General features: G+C 42.5%; 1 protein-coding gene across 1 annotated transcript in view; it reads left to right on the forward strand.

Annotated features, from left to right (window-relative positions):
* Window positions 1-1,218: 1,218 nt before the first annotated feature.
* The window catches only part of LOC308286997 (copine-8-like), a gene marked incomplete at both ends in the record, with an annotated part of 66,778 nt that continues 48,805 nt past the window's right edge, over window positions 1,219-19,191 (forward strand). Inside the window, 4 exons of the mRNA XM_080728118.1 lie at window positions 1,219-1,310; window positions 3,844-3,948; window positions 18,862-18,903; window positions 19,109-19,112. Coding sequence (XP_080584244.1) covers window positions 1,219-1,310; window positions 3,844-3,948; window positions 18,862-18,903; window positions 19,109-19,112 — 243 coding nt within the window. The remainder of the gene's footprint in view (window positions 1,311-3,843; window positions 3,949-18,861; window positions 18,904-19,108; window positions 19,113-19,191) is intronic.

Genomic DNA, 19,191 nt, shown 5'->3' on the forward strand with positions numbered 1-19,191 from the left:
TCATAATGTGCCTAAAAGACACTCAAACAACGGGAAATCTAGCTATAAAATAAAGGAAGCAATTATCACAAAATACAATTGAATCTGCCACGAGAATCCTTCTGTCTCAGCTAGTCCCAAGTAAGGGCCTGCTTTCTAAGTTCAGTATTCTTTGAGACACAGGGCTTAATTGTCCAACTCTGCGATTTCTTCTCTGGTATAGTTTAGTTTAGTTTAGTCGATCCTCAACAAAGTCATCACTAAAACTAAAGCATTTGTTATCGGGAATAACCCCTTGAAATGTACTGTAGCATCTGGTTTTCGCGGGGGTCCTTGATACTGTAGCTTTTCACGCACCGAGCTGGAATCGAACCCTGGTCTCCAGCTCGGCAGACCGGCAGGTTTAACAGGCAATGCCAAGAGAGCTACAATATAGCTTCCTTGGAGGAGTGGGTTACGGCCTGGTCTTTTGCAGGGGGCGCTACAATACCCCATCCTTTTGCACCCTCACGCTTCATGCTTCACTGCACTCCCTCACGCAAGGACACGCTCCACTGGTCCTCAACCACCTCCGACACTAATGTAGCGATTTCAGGAAACGGAAGCAGAGACGTAACCCACAGTTTTGAGGCTCCGTCTTTATTATCCCAACTTTATGGCTTTACAATCCAGAACAGGCACATGCACACATAGACATCAAAGAGGGCTTGAGCCCCTGCCCTTTTATCCGTCTGTAAAAAGTGCCCTCTCCAGACCATGAATGCAGTTTTTACTTTGGTGAAAGAAATGCAAATGCCCTCTTTCCATGCCACACCTAAGGCAGCATTCAAGAGAATTGCCTTGTCCAAACTCTCCTGAACTTGAATGCAGCATCTTATGTTGAAAGAGTTGCCCTTTCTGTGTAGAAATCCATGCATCTCCAGTATTGACTTGATTATGCTTAGTTCAGTGTGGTATCAAGCATCTAAAATAGCCGACCTCCAAGCTCACAACATGTCGCAGCGCGACGCGCTGTGAGCTTGGTCGGAGGTCATATAACTATGTCCTTGACATTAAAAACTTTGAGCACCACAGATAAAGAAACATATGTTTTTCAGAAAGACATTTTTAGGTATTTTTCAAGTCTTAATGAGTTTACAGGGGTGGCCTGAGCCAAAAAAAGTTTGAGAACAACTGGTCTAAACTTGTGTCTCTTCTTGTCACCCCATGTGTCCTCCCCGCCTGCAGGACAGTGCTACCATGCAGTTCTGCGCCAACAAGCTGGACAAGAAAGATTTCTTTGGCAAGTCGGATCCCTTCATGGTCTTCTACAGAAGCAACGAGGACGGGACGTAAGTGATTGCTCCTTCCTTCCCTCCTCATTCCAAGAGGATCTTCTGAAGTCAGGTTGAAGGGAAAGCGTAGCCTTCTGCCAATGGGCAGCAGCTGAAGAAGACCCCCGGTCATCTGCCCAGGACCTCTTTTAGTCAAGGAAAATTAGCAGAATACCTGTCAAATCTGGGAATAAATTCCTTACCAAACAATTTCTTCACCAATGTGTTCGTAAAGGTGTCTAGTAACATATCTAACAAAGATTGAAATTCAACATCCCTAGCAAAATGTTTGACAGCTAGGGTAATTCTGGGTCTCATTCACTTACTATATACTGTACTATAAGGGAAAAAATCACTCCCAAAAATATGCTTAAAGTGGGATGTGAGAGGTCTAACTAGTTGTTTTTAATTATTCCGAATCCATTGCAAACATTTGTTTTGCACGAAAAACATTCCTTGGGCCAAAAATGGACCCCATATACCTTGTGAAAAGTGATGACTCATCACTAAACCATCGTCTGATTTTGGCCCAGTGAATGTTTTTCATGCAAAACAAATGCTTGCAATGGATTCAGAATAATTAAAAACACCTAGTTAGACCCCTAACATGCTACTTAAAGTATATTTTTGGGAGTGATTTTTTCCTTATAGTAAGTGAATGAGACACAGAATTACCCTAGCTGTCAAATATTTTGCTAGGGATGTTGACTTTCAATCTTTGTTAGATATGTTACTAGACACCTTTACGAACACATTGGTGAAGAAATTGTTTGGTAAGGAATTTATTCCCAGGGTTTTATTAAAATTCCCTGACTATTTGTCATCAATCAGTAATTGATGATGAGGCAACTGGAGGCAGATTCTGGAGGGGCGCCATTTTGGGGAAATTGTCACCGCATGGCGTTCACATATTATTTTATGCACATCTTTTTGTAGGTTAATCTGATTTTAGATTTCAACATTGAGTGCATCTGAATCCATGACCGTCCTTCTACCATCGTTCCGGTCACCATAGCTTAGTTTTTATTTAGTTTTTAGTTTTTAAATGTTTTAGTAGTAGTTATAGTCTGGGAAATCTCGCTCTTTCGAACAACATTTTGACAAAGGAGCGTCGGGAGGGGTAGCGACTCACCCCCACGGAGGTTAGGTTTAGGGTAAGGGTTAGAGTTGGGTGTCGAACAGATGACACGTAGTAACCGCGAAACACTCCCGTTATAGTCGACGAAATCAACACCAGTCGCTACAGTACCCAAGGACTAGCAAGTAATTGTCCATAGGGATCCACGGGAGACAGACAGGAAGAAAAAGAGACAGGTGTCAGGAAGGGAAGAGGAGCAGTAACTGTACTGTTCTACTTCCCCCTGGGGTATTGACACGCAGAGCTTAAGGCTGTGTGCGCACAGGCAAACATTCTACTAACAACAACACCACATTTCCCCCTTGACTATCGCTTAATGACCGCAGGAGAGAAAACACTGTGGGGCAATTAGTGTAAGAAACACGCTGACTGAACCAACAGGGAAAGAATCCTCATACTGTTTCTATGAGCGAGAGAGAGAGAGACAGAGAGAGAGAGAGAGAGAGAGAGAGAGAGAGAGAGAGAGAGAGAGAGAGAGAGAGAGAGAGAGAGAAAGCATGTAAAACAAAACCAAACGGGAATAAGTAACAACTTCCCATTTCGCTCATGGAATCCCAGAGTGCCTTTCCTGCGTCTCGAGGGGAAACCTTGTTGTTTGGGGGGCCTTGTTTTAACCAGAGAAGCTTTAGCAAGTGTCTCCTCTCCTCCCCCCATTGGGTGCATGCACGCTAGCTTAAGCCAGTTCTATATGAAAGCGGTTAGGAAATGGGTCCCCACAGACGTGTTAAGGGATGCTATGGGTTGGTGGAGCTATGGGTCCAAATTAGTATGTGGGGGGGCAGCTAAAGGGGCTCAGGGCTGGAGGCTGCACGGTCAGTGAGGCGTGAGTAATCCGGCAGCTTTGGATAAAAAGGTGGGGACATGCCTCGTAGCTCTTTAAGCGCTTGTGTGTGTGTGTGTGTGTGTGTGTGTGTGTGTGTGTGTGTGTGTGTGTGTGTGTGTGTGTGTGTGTGTGTGGCGGCGTTGAACCTGCGTGCGCTTGTCGTGTGGCTTGTGACAAAGCAAGCGGTGTCTGCCTTCAAAACCAAGGCCAACATTCAAATGATCTTCACGGTGAGGTGACATGTGAAGTCGGGCTGTGATGCGTGAAGGTCCTCTCCGTGGGTGAAAGAAAAAAAAAAACTAAACGATAGACAGTGAACCAAACAGGGCACACGGTGCTGTTTGATGTTGTTGTGAGAGTTCACTCGTGGCGCTGCAGCTGTGTTGAATAACAATCCAACGATCTCTCGTTCTCTTTTCATTATTCATCATGCTCCCCACTTCATCGAGTCGGTCTTAAACATTCTGTGTGCCAAGCTCCCTTCAATTCTCTCTTCTTTTTCCTGATTACGTTTTTGCACCCACGCACCCCTCAAAATCAATAATTAACCGATTGCTTTCACAATCTCCTTTATTTGCCACTTCACACAGGTTTACGATCTGCCATAAGACGGAGGTGGTGAAGAACACGTTGAATCCCGTGTGGCAGTCCTTCACCATCCCTGTGAGAGCCCTCTGCAACGGAGACTACGACAGGTACGTCTCAACTCAGCGCCTGGCGCCACCTGCTGGTGCTCACTGTGCTTTTAAGATCTTTACACATTGGTAGTCTGGGAATATCTTCAGAAAAAAATTCCAATCCTGAAATAAATAAATTCCAAAACGTCAATGTGGTTTTAAAAGTATCAAATCTCAGAAAGACTGACATTCAGTTTCCCTAGGAGAATCTGTGACAGCTACTGAAAGTTGGGGAAAAAACACACCAAAAATAAATATGCTTTAAGTAGCATGTGAGGGGTCAAAATAGGGGTTTTTCATGATTCTGAATCCATTGCAAGCATTTGTTTTGCATGAAAAACATTCCTTGGGCTAAAGACGTCCCCACAAAACTATGGTTTAGTGATGAGTCATCACTTTTCAGTTTTATATATACTGTATGTATTTACTTTACATCTTTAATATGTATTTCATTTTGATTATAGTTATAGTTTTCTTTTTTAACATTGCAACCATTATAAACAGAATCTTATTTATTATCCACTCGTTGTAGTCTGCTGGCATTAGTTGGCAAACTTGGCATTTATATGTCGGGTGACGGAACATTGCATTCAGATGAGCCTGCTGCGCTGCTCTGGCAGTGTTGCCAGGTCTGCTCATTATAAGCGACTTTGGTCTTGTTTTCCTGTAAAGTCTCTCTAGTTTTGTTTGGGCTAGCTTGTTTCTGAAGTGTACTTGCTTATTTGGCCTTGATTGCTAAATTGCAAATGGCAAATCCTGGCCGAATCTGTGCGGTTAAGAGCTGGCTCTACACTACAAGGGAGATGTAGTGTCTTTAGTGGGCTATTGGTGCTAGCCTGCAGACCAATCATTTTGTTTACAAACATTGGGACTGGACGCACAGGTGCCTGTTTCAATCTGCGACCTCTCTGCCATTCTCTGCACGCGATAAATGAGGCTTGATGGGCTGCAACTGTGCGAGCCAAGAGCAGGCTTTTGAGGACTGCTGTGCATTGCTATTATTGTTTTATACAAACAGAAACCAAGGATTATATATTTCAAGAGCGAGAGATCACAGTAAAGGCCCTAAGCATTCTTTCTCCATACTGGGAGAAAAACAGCATCTGAAAGTTTGATGGGATGCATTTTTTACATGTGCATGAGTACGCTGTGTGTTTGTGTGTGTGTGTGTGTGTGTGTGTGTGTGTGTGTGTGTGTGTGTGTGCGTGTGCGTGTGCGTGTGCGTGTGCGTGTGTGTTGTGTGATATTTCTTAACACCATCTGTCCATGTTTATTCAGCAAAATCTTAATTATGAGTCTTAGACTTTGCAACGCGTGCATTCCACTCACAATCTAAACCATGGACACATAATCCCTTGCATGGCATGGCACAGCATTGATATACATTCAAAGCAGCCCAGGATTTCCTCGTCAATAATTCAAGATCCACACATCATGGTCACAGAATTTCGTCATGTTCCATCGGATGTCTGAACAAGATGAAGTTCGACATTGGGGCATGTATTACTACTTCATGCGTCTGGAGATTCCCGTCCCAGCAGGGGTCCTCAATGTTTTCAGGCCAAGGAGGACCCCTTAGTTGAGTGAGAGATGAAGCAGGGATCCACACAACCTTTTCATAGATTCCATATAGTTTCTTTGTTTGACAGCACAATCGTAAGTGTATTTTGGATTCATGTCAATTTGTGTTTTCAGATATTTAACCACTTGAACCTTCAGTACTTAATAAACTTGACCTTTCACTCTATACTTATCTTTTTCTCCCACCAAACCTCTTTGCTGAAAAGAGCCAATCTACAAGCTCACAACACCTTGTAGATCTACTATTTTTGGCTAGTTATCTGGATACGCTAGGGTTCAAGTGTTCAAAAAAAGGAGAAAAAAGTTTCTATCAAAAAGATTTGGAGGACCCCCTGTAGTAACTCTGACGACCCCCAAGGGGTCCCGGACCCCCTGTTGAAGACCTTTGGCCTAGGGTTGGCTCCCACTGTATCAGTGGACTCGCCACCACTTCATCGATATGGATCTCTAGCCTATCTACAGGCTCACAATATGTTGCATCTCGATGTGTTAATATTACATGTTGTGTTCTGTAGATTGTCAATATTTTTCCAATATTTTGCCTTTATTCTTAGTAAAACAGACCTAATTTACTATATTTGGACAGCTTTTTCCTTTCTACACAAAATATCTTCGGCAAAATATAGCAGAAGGTGACACGTTGTGTAAGCTTGTATATTTGCAATTTTTGGTGAATGTTCATCCCCCTAGAATAGGCATGCTGGGGCTCAATGTATTCTTTGACATTTCTGGACATTTTCAAAAAAACATTTCACCTATAATGACTGGCCCAAAATATAGGCACACCAGGAGAGTGAAAGTGGTTATAATGTGTTGTGTTCCAAATGTGGCTTGGCCCACTTCCACCCAGTTGAAGTCTTTTTACCTGATGGGATTTATTTCTCGTCCTGCAGGCTATACTTTCCCCACTCGAACCTGCAGTTTGCTATTAGCAGAGGGAGACAGATGTTTCCTGTCTCCGTTATATGCCGCCTCCATGCGTCTAAAAATAGACAGCATCAGTAGGGAGAGAACACCCAATACCTCCTAAAGCTTTGCATCTCATTGACAGAAAGTCGTGTTGTTCAGGAGCAGGCTACAGGAAAGAGCTGTGTTCTGTCTTGGTGTCTCATTGAATGTGAAACAAGAGGGTAGGTATAGCCTGCAAAGTGGAAGAAAAAGGATTAGATAGCTCTATATTCCTGACACATAGAGGACCGAAGTCTAACGTCATTTAGGCCTACACATCCTACCTGGGTCATGTTTTTTCCCCCCATTTTGAATTCACAAATACTTTTTTTCGTATCGTGTCAAATAAGAACTGTGTTCCAAAAACAAACAAAAGATCCAGGTGGTTTGACTTGATATTGATGGATATGAAGAATCAACTAATGACGAGAAAACGCTAATGTTACTGCCTCTGGCGTAACATGGTGTCCACGATGGCTGCTCCATACCAAAAATCTAAAACTAGTTACCAAGTACACAATTTTTATGATTTTTTACATATGCCCTCCATCGCTAAAATGCCTGTGAACTGGGAGGGAATTATGTAAAAAAAAAATCTTAACAATTGTGCACTTGGTAACTAGTTTTATGGCATGGAGTTAGGTATGGGCATAAGGTTTTCAAAAACCATCGCAAACGAGTTGGGCCTGTTTGTATAGCTTCCGGCAGCCATCGACATCGTGGACGCCATCTTGAAAATGAAGCCTTTCCAGGTGTTATTATTTCCTATATGTTATTTAGCATAGCCAATAGTAACAAAATCCATTGAACAATCTCTTTTATGAATTATTTGGGGTTTCAACCATACTGACCTATCTAATATTTGATTCATTGCAAACAGACCACTAGGGGGCGAGCCCAACTTGTTTGCGATGGTTTTTGAAAACCTTATAGGCCTACCCATACTCAAGACCATACCAAAAATCTAAAACTACTCACCAAGTGCACAAACTTTACCAATTCCCTCCCAGCCAAAAAAATGAAAAAAATAAATAAAATCTGTCACACAAAGATTTGTCGGCCTCCCTGTAGTAACTTTGAGGAGCCCCTAGCGGTCCCTCTCTAGGGGACCCCCCCCCCCCCCTGTTTAATAATTGATCCAATAAGTATGATCCACTATTTTACGTCTACACTTGACACTTCCTATTGAGGAAAAAATTTGATCTAATTTCTTGGCCAAGAAGAAAACAAAAGGATTTGGTTGCTGTCTGCAGAGCAGCTGTGGAGAAGACAGAAACAATAATAGGAAAGTGGAGGATGCTGATTGGATGAAATTGAAGGCGCGCACGCGCGCGCGCGCGCGCGCGCGTGTGTGTGTGTGTGTGTGTGTGTGTGTGTGTGTGTGTGTGTGTGTGAGAGAGAGAGAGAGAGAGTGTGTGTGTGTGTGTGTGTGTGTGTGTGTGTGTGTGTGTGTGTGTGTGTGTGTGTGTGTGTGTGTGTGTGTGTGAACGTGTGTGAACGTGTGTGAACGTGTGTGTGGCGCTGTCCATGGTGCTTAAGTACTCATGCTGGATCTATAGCCTGCACTGTGATTATATAGGGTGTGTGTTTATACATCAAAAGAGGCCCGATTTTTCTAAAACGGGCCTCCAATTGGCAAAGGGTTGCCACTGTACATGTGATTGCAGTTAAATATAATGCAGTTCTTTTTTTTTAGCATCCCTATTCAGCTCAGTGGCCTTGTGTGTCCGCCCTGGGGACTGGGAGGTTGGGGTTCCATCCACGGGCCGGTTCAAACCAAAGGGACCCCCATCTCAAAATATCTTGTTCCAGGGACCACCCAAAAGCAAAATTTGAGTTACAAAACGTTCGCTTTAAAAATACATATATTCAAAGATTTGCACACATTTTCACGACTTTTTCAAAAATAGCAGATCTACAAGCTCGCAGCGCGGCACTCGGTGCCTCGCTGTGAGCTTGTATATCTGCTATTTTTCACCGGTTAAAGCATTCAATAATTCTAGGCCTTAATGGGTTAAGAGTTGGATTCCCTGCGACATACTAGCGCCATGTCCAGAGGGTGTGCTTGTACATCAAGCTGCCTCACGCTACAGAAACAGGAGATAGGTTCCTGCCCTATGGGCCTCATGGCTCGGTAAGGTGTACTTATCCCTATTCTGGGGGGAACATTCACCAAAAATAGCAGATCTATAAGCTCACAACTTGTCACAGGCTTCATAGATCGGTTACTTTAGGGTAGGGAGGTTTGGTGGTCCGTCGTACTAAGTATGGAGTGGTTAAACCGAAGTGATATTGATCAATTCCAAATATGATCAAAGTATTCCGCCAGCACCCCTGGCACCCTAGGGTGCCACAGCACCTACCGTATATGCAGTGTGAGGAGGCTGAGAGAAGAGTTGCAGACAATGATGAAAAGAGAAGGAAACAGCTCTACATCTCTCACATCCAATAATTATTGTATCTTCCCTGTCGGGTGATGATAACCTTGTGTAAAAAAAAAAGAAAAAGAAAAACATTACTTTTTTAGGAAATGGAAAGAAAGAGAACCTACAGAGTGTCTACATAGGTAGTTATTATTTCAGCAAGGGAGATATCAAGTCGATCCCAACATTTGATTCAAACATTTTATTGAATGCAAGATATATAAAGTTTTGGTGATTTAGACTCCGTTGACATTTAACAGATTTATATCATTACTAGTAAGAGCTTTTAATAGGGCGATACTGTAACCCCCCTTGGAGTCTAGGACGCTGTGTGGTGGCAGTGCAAATGAACCACCTTCCATCTCAACTCCAGACAATTCAGACTTTTAATGAGCTGGAGTTGGGGATGGAGGTGGGTTGTTGCTCCGTGCCTGCTGAAACCAGAATGACAGGATCAGAGGCAGAGATATTTTAAGGGATCCCTGGCTAATACGACAAATATGCCTTAATACATTATAATTGTCCTCTATAAATACAATGTAACTTCTAGAAATAGCTAATCTTTCACTCAATACGGGAAATGCCCGTCGCAAGTTGATGATGTCATAAATGTAATTTGTGATCTATCCATATGGAATTTATGGCATGCATGTGCAAATAAAAACAAACGTAATACTTCCTATGGTTAATATGAGCATCAAATCAATATTTCAAATGTGTTTGTGTTTTGTTTTTTTGCACGTTCAATCGTGCATGCCATAAGAATTACACATGACATTTATGACATCATCAACTTGCAACAGGCATTTCCCCTATTGAGTGAAAGATTAGCTATTTCTAGAAGAAATAAAATATTTGTCGTCTTAGCCAGGGATCCTTTTAACCCATTTAGACCGGAAACCCCTATACAGTACGTAACTATACCTTTCAATTCGGGTTCTTGTTTCTATGTACAGTATACAGTATAGCAACATACATTTAATTAGATTTTTGAATCAGAAGTTGAAGTTTTTCAGAAAACGGAGCCCAATGAATCACCTGATTGGTACATTTAGTCACAAGCTCTTTCGTTACATCTTCATAATTTTCAAATCTCTGTCTCTCTCAATCTAAAAAAAAAAAAAAAAAATTAAATCCAAATAATAGCTTAACGAGCTTGTCGACTATATTCTATTTAATAATATTCATATTTGAATGTGATGCTGAAAAAGGCTGTTATGATGATGTAAATGCAATCAGGGTTTTATGGAGAAGCTTTTCAATTTGGAAAAATGTTATATAAATATATAACATTTAGAAGATATTTACAGGGTCATATCTGTCACTACTGATTCCGATACTGATATTGTATTATAATATAGTACTATATACATATATATCGTCGTTGTCGGGTGGAAACCTTGTATGTCCAAAACCGTTTGTTTTGTATTTATCATTTTAAAAATGATTTAATCTAGTGAAAACAGCCGATCTATAAGCACACAACGCCTCGCACCGCGAGGCGTTGTGTGCTTGTAGATCTGCTGTTTTCACTACTTTTGTGCAACAGCCTTGTATGGTGAAGCGGGGCTTTACTTTGCGAAAAATATTACACATTTGAAACTTGGAGATACGAGGTTTCTGCCCGACAGTGACGATATATATAGGCCTATATATATTGGTATCTGAATCGGTATCGACAGATATGACCCTACACATATCGGTTATCGGATATCGTCCATAATTTCATGATCATGCATCTTTAGTTCTCTCTCTCTCTGTCTCTGTCTCTCTGTCTCTCTGTCTGTCTGTCTCTCTCTCTCTCTCTCTCTCTCTCTCTCCTCTCTCTCTCTCTCTCTTTCTCTCTCTCTCTCTCTTGGCCTGGCAGCAGTGAAAACAGCCGATCTATAAGCACACAACGCCTCGCACCGCGAGGCGTTGTGTGCTTGTAGATCTGCTGTTTTCACTACTTTTGTGCAACAGCCTTGTATGGTGAAGCGGGGCTTTACTTTGCGAAAAAATGTACAAATTTGAAACTTGGAGATACGAGGTCAGGTTTCTGCCCGACAGTGACGATATATATATATATTGGTATCTGAATCAGGATATCGACAGATATGACCCTACACATATCGGTTATCGGATATCGTCCATAATTTCATGATCATGCATCTTTAGTTCTCTCTCTCTCTGTCTCTGTCTCTCTGTGTCTCTCTCTCTCTCTCTCTCTCTCTCTCTCTCTCTCTCTCTCTCTCTCTCTCTCTCTCTCTTGGCCTGGCAGCAGGTGGTGGTTATTTTCCCTAATTTAATAAAGCTGAATGTGGAATGGTTTCATGCAGGGCATCAGAGGAATCAATTCTCCCTCTTATTAACATGCAAGGAGAACAGGCTCAGGTGACTCACTCCCACATCGGGTGTCTATTTCAGTCCCTCGCCCAAAAAGATCACAAAAGCGGCCACGGCTGTTCTAATGAGAGGCTGTAGCACTGTCATTGTGTCAAACGCCGTCGTCTGTGGTGTAAATATGAGCCTCAATTACAAAGGATGAGTCACACGTTCATTAAAGGTTTCCTTTAAAAATAGCCTCAGGAATTATCTGTGGCTGATTCATAGACTGTAGAAAAATATGGATGATGCGAAGCCATTGGTTTCTATGCAGCGCAAATGGCCCTTTCTACCCCTTGGAATGGGTGTCGCCATCATAGAATTGTAAAGGCATCAGAGATGCTATTGGCTGCCAACGGTCACGTGCAACCGCAGGGATACATGGGAGAATGTGGTCGGAGCCTCCCGAAATACAGCACACGAAGAAGAACACAGCCGGCTGGTATCAGTTTAGTTGGCCACGCCCCTGCAACTTTATCATTTATTTTAAAATAAATTGGACAATTGCATGTTCTCCCCGTGTCTCCTAGGGTTGATACCCTCACAAAAACATGCACGTAATCCTGGTCTCAATAATGCCTCCCCCTGCCAGCCGGGGCGCCTGATGGAGGGGAAAGGAACTGGTTGGAATAACGTGTTCCTTCCACGCGCTACGTCCAAACCAGGGAAATCTCCACTGTCAGGTGAAAAGAAGCAACTTGGACTCCTCATGCATAGAAGGAAGCATGAGGTCAGTCCGTTGTCTCCCCAGGCGCGGCAGAGGGAGAGCAGAGCCCAGGATTACATAGGCAATTAGCACTGGGTGAAAAAATGGGTTACAAAATTGTGGGATAAAAATTATGAAGTAAAAAATAAATTGGACCACATTTCGACAAAACGAATATGATGGTGATTGAAAGGCAATTTTTAACTAGCGATAGGAACCAATGCCATACAGTATTCATGAAAATGTTAATTAAGGTTAGAAAACGAAAGGGGAAAATGAATGGGATCCAATGGAGCACAATTCTTTTTGCGATCGGCCGGGGGGGAAAACAGCGCAACTAGCGGCCAATCATAGGAAGTTTTACTTCCCTATTGGAGTCATTTTAAATCGGCAGAACTATGCCCCTGGGCTGATTAGCACACTTGCAGTGCACTTGTTGTTCTGAGCGTTCAAGAAGGGACCACCCTGGGATTCTGAGGGACTTGGCTGGTCTTCGATGCGGTTGTTTGTTATGTTGTGTGATCGTTGTCACTCAGAACAACGTTCCACTCTTCCCAGACTTCTCCCTCCTCCTGGATGGCTCCCAAACTGTGGAATAAACTCCCCATTGCAATTAGAACTGCAGACTCACTCCCTAGCTTCCGCCGTGGTCTGAAGACTCACCTCTTGATTAACATAATTCTTCTTTTCTACTCGAATCTGTTTCATGAAATTCTTAACTCGCGTAAAGCCTGAATTGGACTCAAAGTTGCACGCGGTTGTGCTGTAGTTGCACTGGAAATGGGTGATCCACAAGCTCACAGCGTGTCACGCTGCAAGCTTGTAGATTTACCGTTTATTTGGTGCGCCACACCCCAGTGTGCAGCCCAATGTTAATTTCGTCGACTAAAACTATGACAAAAAAGGCTTGTCGAGTACCTTTTTTGTACTGAGGAAAGCTAAATAAAAACAAAATAAAAACAATGAGCTATGTTGCCAAAAATAAAAACTAGACTAAAACGTTAGGGAGGGACTAGCGGAGAAGAGATCCAGTAGAAAATAGCAGATCTACAAGCTCACAACGCAACAAGGTGTGAGCTTTTGTAGATCGTTTATTTTCAGCATGCAACCAAGTCTAAAATCAGGCATTACTAGTCTCTACGAGACCCAGTAATGGGAAAGGTACTCAAATGTTTTACTCAAGTAGAGGTATCAATACTGCAATATAGAAATACTCTGTTAAAAGTCCGGAATCCAAAATGTACTTGAAAGTACAAAAGTATTGTCATCAAAATGTACTTAAAGTACCAAAGTAAAACTTAAGCACTTGTTATCCCATTTCAAGTTTTCAAATGTATAACAGTCTTTTGAAAATAGCAGATCTACAAGCTCACAATATTATAGGCCTATAGGGATTAAAGGAGTAGTTCACCCCCAAAATGACTTTTTTCCATGCCATGGAGACTAGAGTTCAATAATATTTTTAGTTTTTTTGTCGCATTCTTAAGACAAAAATGTGATAACAATAAATTTACCCCCATTGATTCCGGATGGTGACCCGTTTCGAAACGGGTCACCATCCGGAATCAATGGGGGTAATTTTAATCGAATCAGATTTTTGTCTTAAGAATGTGACAAAAACCAAAAAAATATTATTGAACTCTAGTCTCCATGGCATGACTAATCAATAGAAAAAAAGTCATGTTGGTGAACTACTCCTTTAAGTGGTTAATGTATGTTTTTGTAATAATACTACTAATCTACAAAGTAACTAGTAAACGTTTTCAAATAATTGTAGTGGAGTAAAAGTACAATATTTCCTTCTGAGATGTAGTGGAAAGTACTGATAATTGGAAATACTTCAGTAAAATAAAAGTACCTCAAAACTGTACTTAAGTAGGCCTGCAAACTTAAGTAAATGTACTTTGTTACTTTCCACCATTGATGACACCATCATACATTTTAGTTTGTTTTGTTTTTATTTTGTAGTTTTTTTATTGATGTCACATCTCTCTCTCTCTCTTTCTCTCTCTCTCTCTCTCTCTCTCTCTCTCTCTCTCTCTCTCTCTCTCTCTCTCTCTCTCTCTCTCTCAGTCACAGTGTAGTAGACTATAGATATAGATATTCATAAGTACTTCAGCACCATGGACAGCGACATGTGCACACTGTGTGTATGCATGCGTGCATGTGTGCGTGCGTGCGTGCGTGCGTGCGTGCGTGCGTGCGTGCGTGCGTGCGTGCGTGCGTGCGTGCGTGTACCGGTATGTCTTTGTGTGTGTGTCTCTATCTGGCTGTCTAGTCCCCTGCCAAATGCTCTGTCTTCCCCTGCATTCAAAGAGAAACCTGTGGTGTGCTTGGTGGTCAGCCAGGTGGGAACCAGATGGACCTGTTATGGAAGCAGAGCCAGACTGGAGGAGATGGAACACCCCGCACTATTTATATTTATATATAAAAAGGCCAGTCTAGACGTTTCATCCTTGCAGAAACTGAGACATTTCACCAGTTGAACCCCAGCATCCCTATTCTCTGGCGAATTTTGGATGCCAATCATAAACCAATCAGAATGGATTATGAAAAAATGTGAGCGACACATGATCTTGATCACATGACCCAAGAGATAATGTGTACTGATATGTGTGTGAGTTTTCGCCACCTTTTGGTCTTTTCTCTAAAAAAGTGGTGCCATAGTTTTGTTATTTTGTATACGTGTCTATGGAGTTAACATTACTCTAATAGAGCCCCGGGTGTGGTTGTAATATGCAAATATGTCTTCCCTGTGTATTTTTGGTTTCTTCCTGAGTCAAAAGGCCCAATCGAAATACATCGCTTTCATCCCCTCCTCTTTTAACCATATGACAACAGCTGTGGGCGTGGCTAACTTCAAGTGGGTGGTGGTGCTAAGGTGAAACCCAGGTATAGAGGGTATGCGCATGCATAAAGTGAATGGCAAATCGAGTGGCAAAGTGAGTTCAACGTTGTTTAATGCATTCAGATAGGACTTTTCTGTTTGGATGTATGGGCTGTTAAGGCCAGAAAGTAGTTTTAACTTCTGGGTATGATGATGATGTGACGCGCATACTAGGGCATTCACGAATAGTGATTTTTAGTATTCGAATTATTCAACCACAAATTATTCGAATAGTCGAATATTCTACAGGACTGGCCAAACAGTCAAATATTAAGTAAGCAAAACACGAACATTGTGAAAATAGCAGATCTACATGCTCACAACGCCTCGCGGTTGCGAGGCGTTGTGAGCATGTAGATCTGCTATTTTCACAATATTTATCTGCGGAACCGAGTCACATTAAATGTAATACCTACAATTCTGAGTGCTTGTCAGGGTGGGGGTCCCCAGTTCAAATGTTTATTTGGGGGTAACGACCTAAAAAGGTTTGAGAAGCCCTGGTATAGGAGCATTAACAAATTCATCCTCCAGGGGCATTGACAACTCATTCTTATGACCTCCTATCAAGCCAAGCTTTATAAACTATATATTTTTTAAAGAGAAAACAATAAAATAAATTTGGTGAATGCCCTAACGCATACCCCCTGCTGCACCTTGGAACTCAGGAGGACCAGAGATCCAACCACAGCCTCCCCTTGGTTTCTAGTCTCTCCACACCGTCATGTACAAAAAGAGAATTTAAAAAGAGCTACTGGTACGCTGCCCTTTCTACTAGGTGAGGATGACTCCCACGTCCTCTCCCAGGCGTACGCAGCCTTTTTGAAAGGAACCTAAAGAAGGTACAAACTGATGCTACAGAATGACAGGGAGGAAGGTAGACGCCTATTGTTGCTGTCAGCGCAGAAAGCTCATATCTCCATATTTCAACTATTTATGCAGTTTTTTTGTCATGTAAACCCATTAACGCATTATTACGCATTTGTTTTTGGGCTTTTTATGCCTTTATTGATAGGACAGTAGACTGACAGGAAATGGGGGTAGAGATGGGGAGTGACACGCGGCGAAGGTGCGCCCGGACCAGTAGGCCAGCGGGCGCCCCGTCTTTGAATATTTTTATCTTCTAAATCCTTCTTCTAAATCAGTGGTTCTCAAACTTTTTCATGTCAAGGACCCCCCAAAATTACATGCATTTGGCCGCGGACCCCCGATCTCAAAATATGTTGTTCCAGGGACCCCCCAGAAGCAAATATTTGAGTTACAGATGTTCGCTTTTAAAAAGATATATTCAAAGACTTGTATATGAGCTTGCATATCTGCTATATCTGCTATCAATAGTTAAAGCATTAAATAATTCTAGGCCTAAATGGGTTGAGTACTGTAGTAATAAAAAAGGTTTTGCACATACGAGAGGTGTCTCCGTCTCCCCGACAGCGGCGATATATTTCTGGCTTCTCTCAATTCCTCCGTGGCAGGGGTGGCTTTTTATGTGCTGGTGGTGCATTCACACCACCATCAGGCAGAGAAGAGAAGAGAAGCAGAGATCAATGGGACTCAGGAATTGAAAGTGGCAGCGAAACCAAAACTTTTTTCCTCCTATCAGACACCACGGGGAGCGTAGTTTCTGCTGTGTATAGCATGTTAAACCATCATCCCAGTGAGGAAGTAGATTTGTTCCAGGACTTCTTCTTTAAAACTCGGCGGAAGTTTCATCATTCATGCATGAATAGTCACAGTTATAAGGGAGATCTAGCAGAGCGGGATACTGCTCGTATGCTGAAGGTGTGACTTCCTCTTCCCTTGTGGTCTCTCCTAGGATTATTATTTTTTTATTTCCTTAAACAAAACTAAACAAAACCAACACATTTCAGTTTTCTTTTTAAAGTATTTTAAGTACTAGACCAGGCTCGTTAGGCATCAGCTTGCTTGGGAACTATACAAATAGGGAATGCATGCCTCACCCGGTTAAGCAATACATAGGCTACTTGTTGTCAGAGTACCCCTTGTACCCCATCTGTCTGTCTGTGTCCTTTTATGCCCCATATATGGAGATCCGTGATGTAATGATGGAAGAGCCAATCAGCTTCTGCGCTTATAGGGCCCTGTGATTTACAGACGCCGATTGGCTCACATGATCATGAGGCACATGATATATGATGTGAATTCACACGACTGGTATGGTTTACCAGACTAGGGCGGCTAGGGAATATCGGTCGAATCTGCGGTTCTGGACAACATATATATATTATATATTATATATATATATATATATATTATATATATATATAATATATATACATATATATATATATACTGTATATATACCGTAATTGCTGGACTATAAGCTGCACCTGAATATAAGCCGCACCAGCTAAATTTAGGGGAAAAAAACAAATGTTTACATATATAAGCCGCACCTGACTATAAGCCGCAGGTGTCCCTCCTGCTTCCCGCTAGAGCGCCCCTGGTGGCCGTTAGCTGTATACATTTATATATAAATCCTTGTTAAAGACATTGTAAAATGAACTAACTGGCCGTTAGCTGTAAAAATCTTTATATAAGCCGCACCGTTGTATAAGCCGCAGGGTTCAAAACATGGGAAAAAGCCGTGGCTTATAGTCCGGCAATCACGGTATATATATATATATATATATATATATGGTGTATCAGTCGAATCGGTGGGTTCTGAGGCAATCTGACCTACTGGACAGCGGGTATATGAATAAATGCCCCTTGGGTCGGTCTGCAACGTGCTCGGCGAGTATGAAGTCGATCAGTCGGAACGGACGGGTCTCGAGATACAAAGATAATATATGTGTTTATCTCTGGCATTCCATAAGCATTGACTGTTCTGTTCTGTTCTGTTCTGTTCTGGCAGTGACGTGAAGGAATGCCCATGGGTGTCAGGCTTTGTTCAGCAGCCGTACAGTGGCGTAGCAGCTGTCAGTGTGTGTTGCTGGAGAGAGAGAGAGAGAGAGAGAGAGAGAAGAGAGAGAGAGAGAGAGAGAGAGAGAGAGAGAGAGAGAGTCAGTGATCTTAATGAATGAGTTTATCTATGATGGAGGGGATTAGATAGCCTGCAGGGGATCTGTCATCATTACCAAAGTGAAGATGATGAGTTATTATAGTTTCTCCATCTTAACCTCACCTGCCCCAGGTTATTATTCACTGGGTGAGTCTTAATGGATCCATGGCTCAATTTAGGTTGAGTATTAGTCTAGTGCAGTGGTTCTCAAAGTGGATTTCAGGTTCCTTTATAAGGGTCGAAATTGACCCTTACAAGTCTGTACTTTGACAGTGTACAAATGGAACCAAATGGACCCGTTAGAGGAGACCTTCAAATTTCAAAGTTTGAGAACCACTGGTCTAGTGTATTCTCTCTCTCTCTCTCTCTCTCATCCTCTCTCTCTCTCTCTCTCTCTCTCTCTCTCTCTCTAGCCACGGGATCCAGGCCTTTCATTCAAGAAAGAAAAGCCTGGGAAAAGCCCCCAGTAACTGTGGCTCAGCCAATCACAAGCCGCGGCCGTCAAGGCATCGCCTACGGACACATAGATTGTGCGTTGTGAGCTTGTGGATCGGCTATTTTCTATGTTTTCCTAGGATGACAAAGGGATAACCACCCTGTTTCATCCTCGGAAAATCTTGCGCCCGTACGACATTTAATTGCGGGCACAGAGATCGGTGAACAAATGCTATTGGCCGAGTATCCCTGCCTTCTGAACACAAAGAATGGCCGCGCTCAGCCACGGCTCTCTGTCTCTGTGTCTTGCGTCTTGTGTGTTTGTGTGAGCTATGAATATGAATATGAGGAAATCATTAAAAACTAACGAGACATCAGGTAGGATATTTTGTGTCCACAAGGTGGTGTTTATACTGTACACCCCTTTAACCTCAATATTGTGTGTGTGTGTGTGTGTGTGTGTGTGTGTGTGTGTGTGTGTGTGTGTGTGTGTGTGTGTGTGTGTGTGTGTGTGTGTGTGTGTGTGTGTGTGTGTGTGTGTGCGCGTGCGTGTGTGCGTGTCCAGAACAATCAAGGTGGAGGTGTACGACTGGGACAGAGATGGCAGGTAAGTGTAATGAATCCTATTCGGTCATGAATTCACACGTTTGTGTAGACACACAATATAGCCTTGTGTAACCTTGGGTTTGATCATCTTTCTCTGTTGCTTATCTTCTCTCTGAGTGAGGAATCTTAAGTCCTAACGATCGCGTTCACACTCGTATGGAAAAAGAAGTTTCTCAAAATCACTCTTTTACACCAACCCCCAACAGTCTTGTGAGCCACGGTTGCCTCTCACAATTCTCAAATGCTTCCGTCATACAGTCTGGAGCAACGGAAGTTCTGAAAATAATCA

The sequence above is a fragment of the Nannobrachium achirus genome (assembly GCF_963921795.1).
Source record: "Nannobrachium achirus genome assembly, chromosome: 6".
In the NCBI taxonomy this organism is placed as follows: Eukaryota; Metazoa; Chordata; class Actinopteri; order Myctophiformes; family Myctophidae; genus Nannobrachium; species Nannobrachium achirus.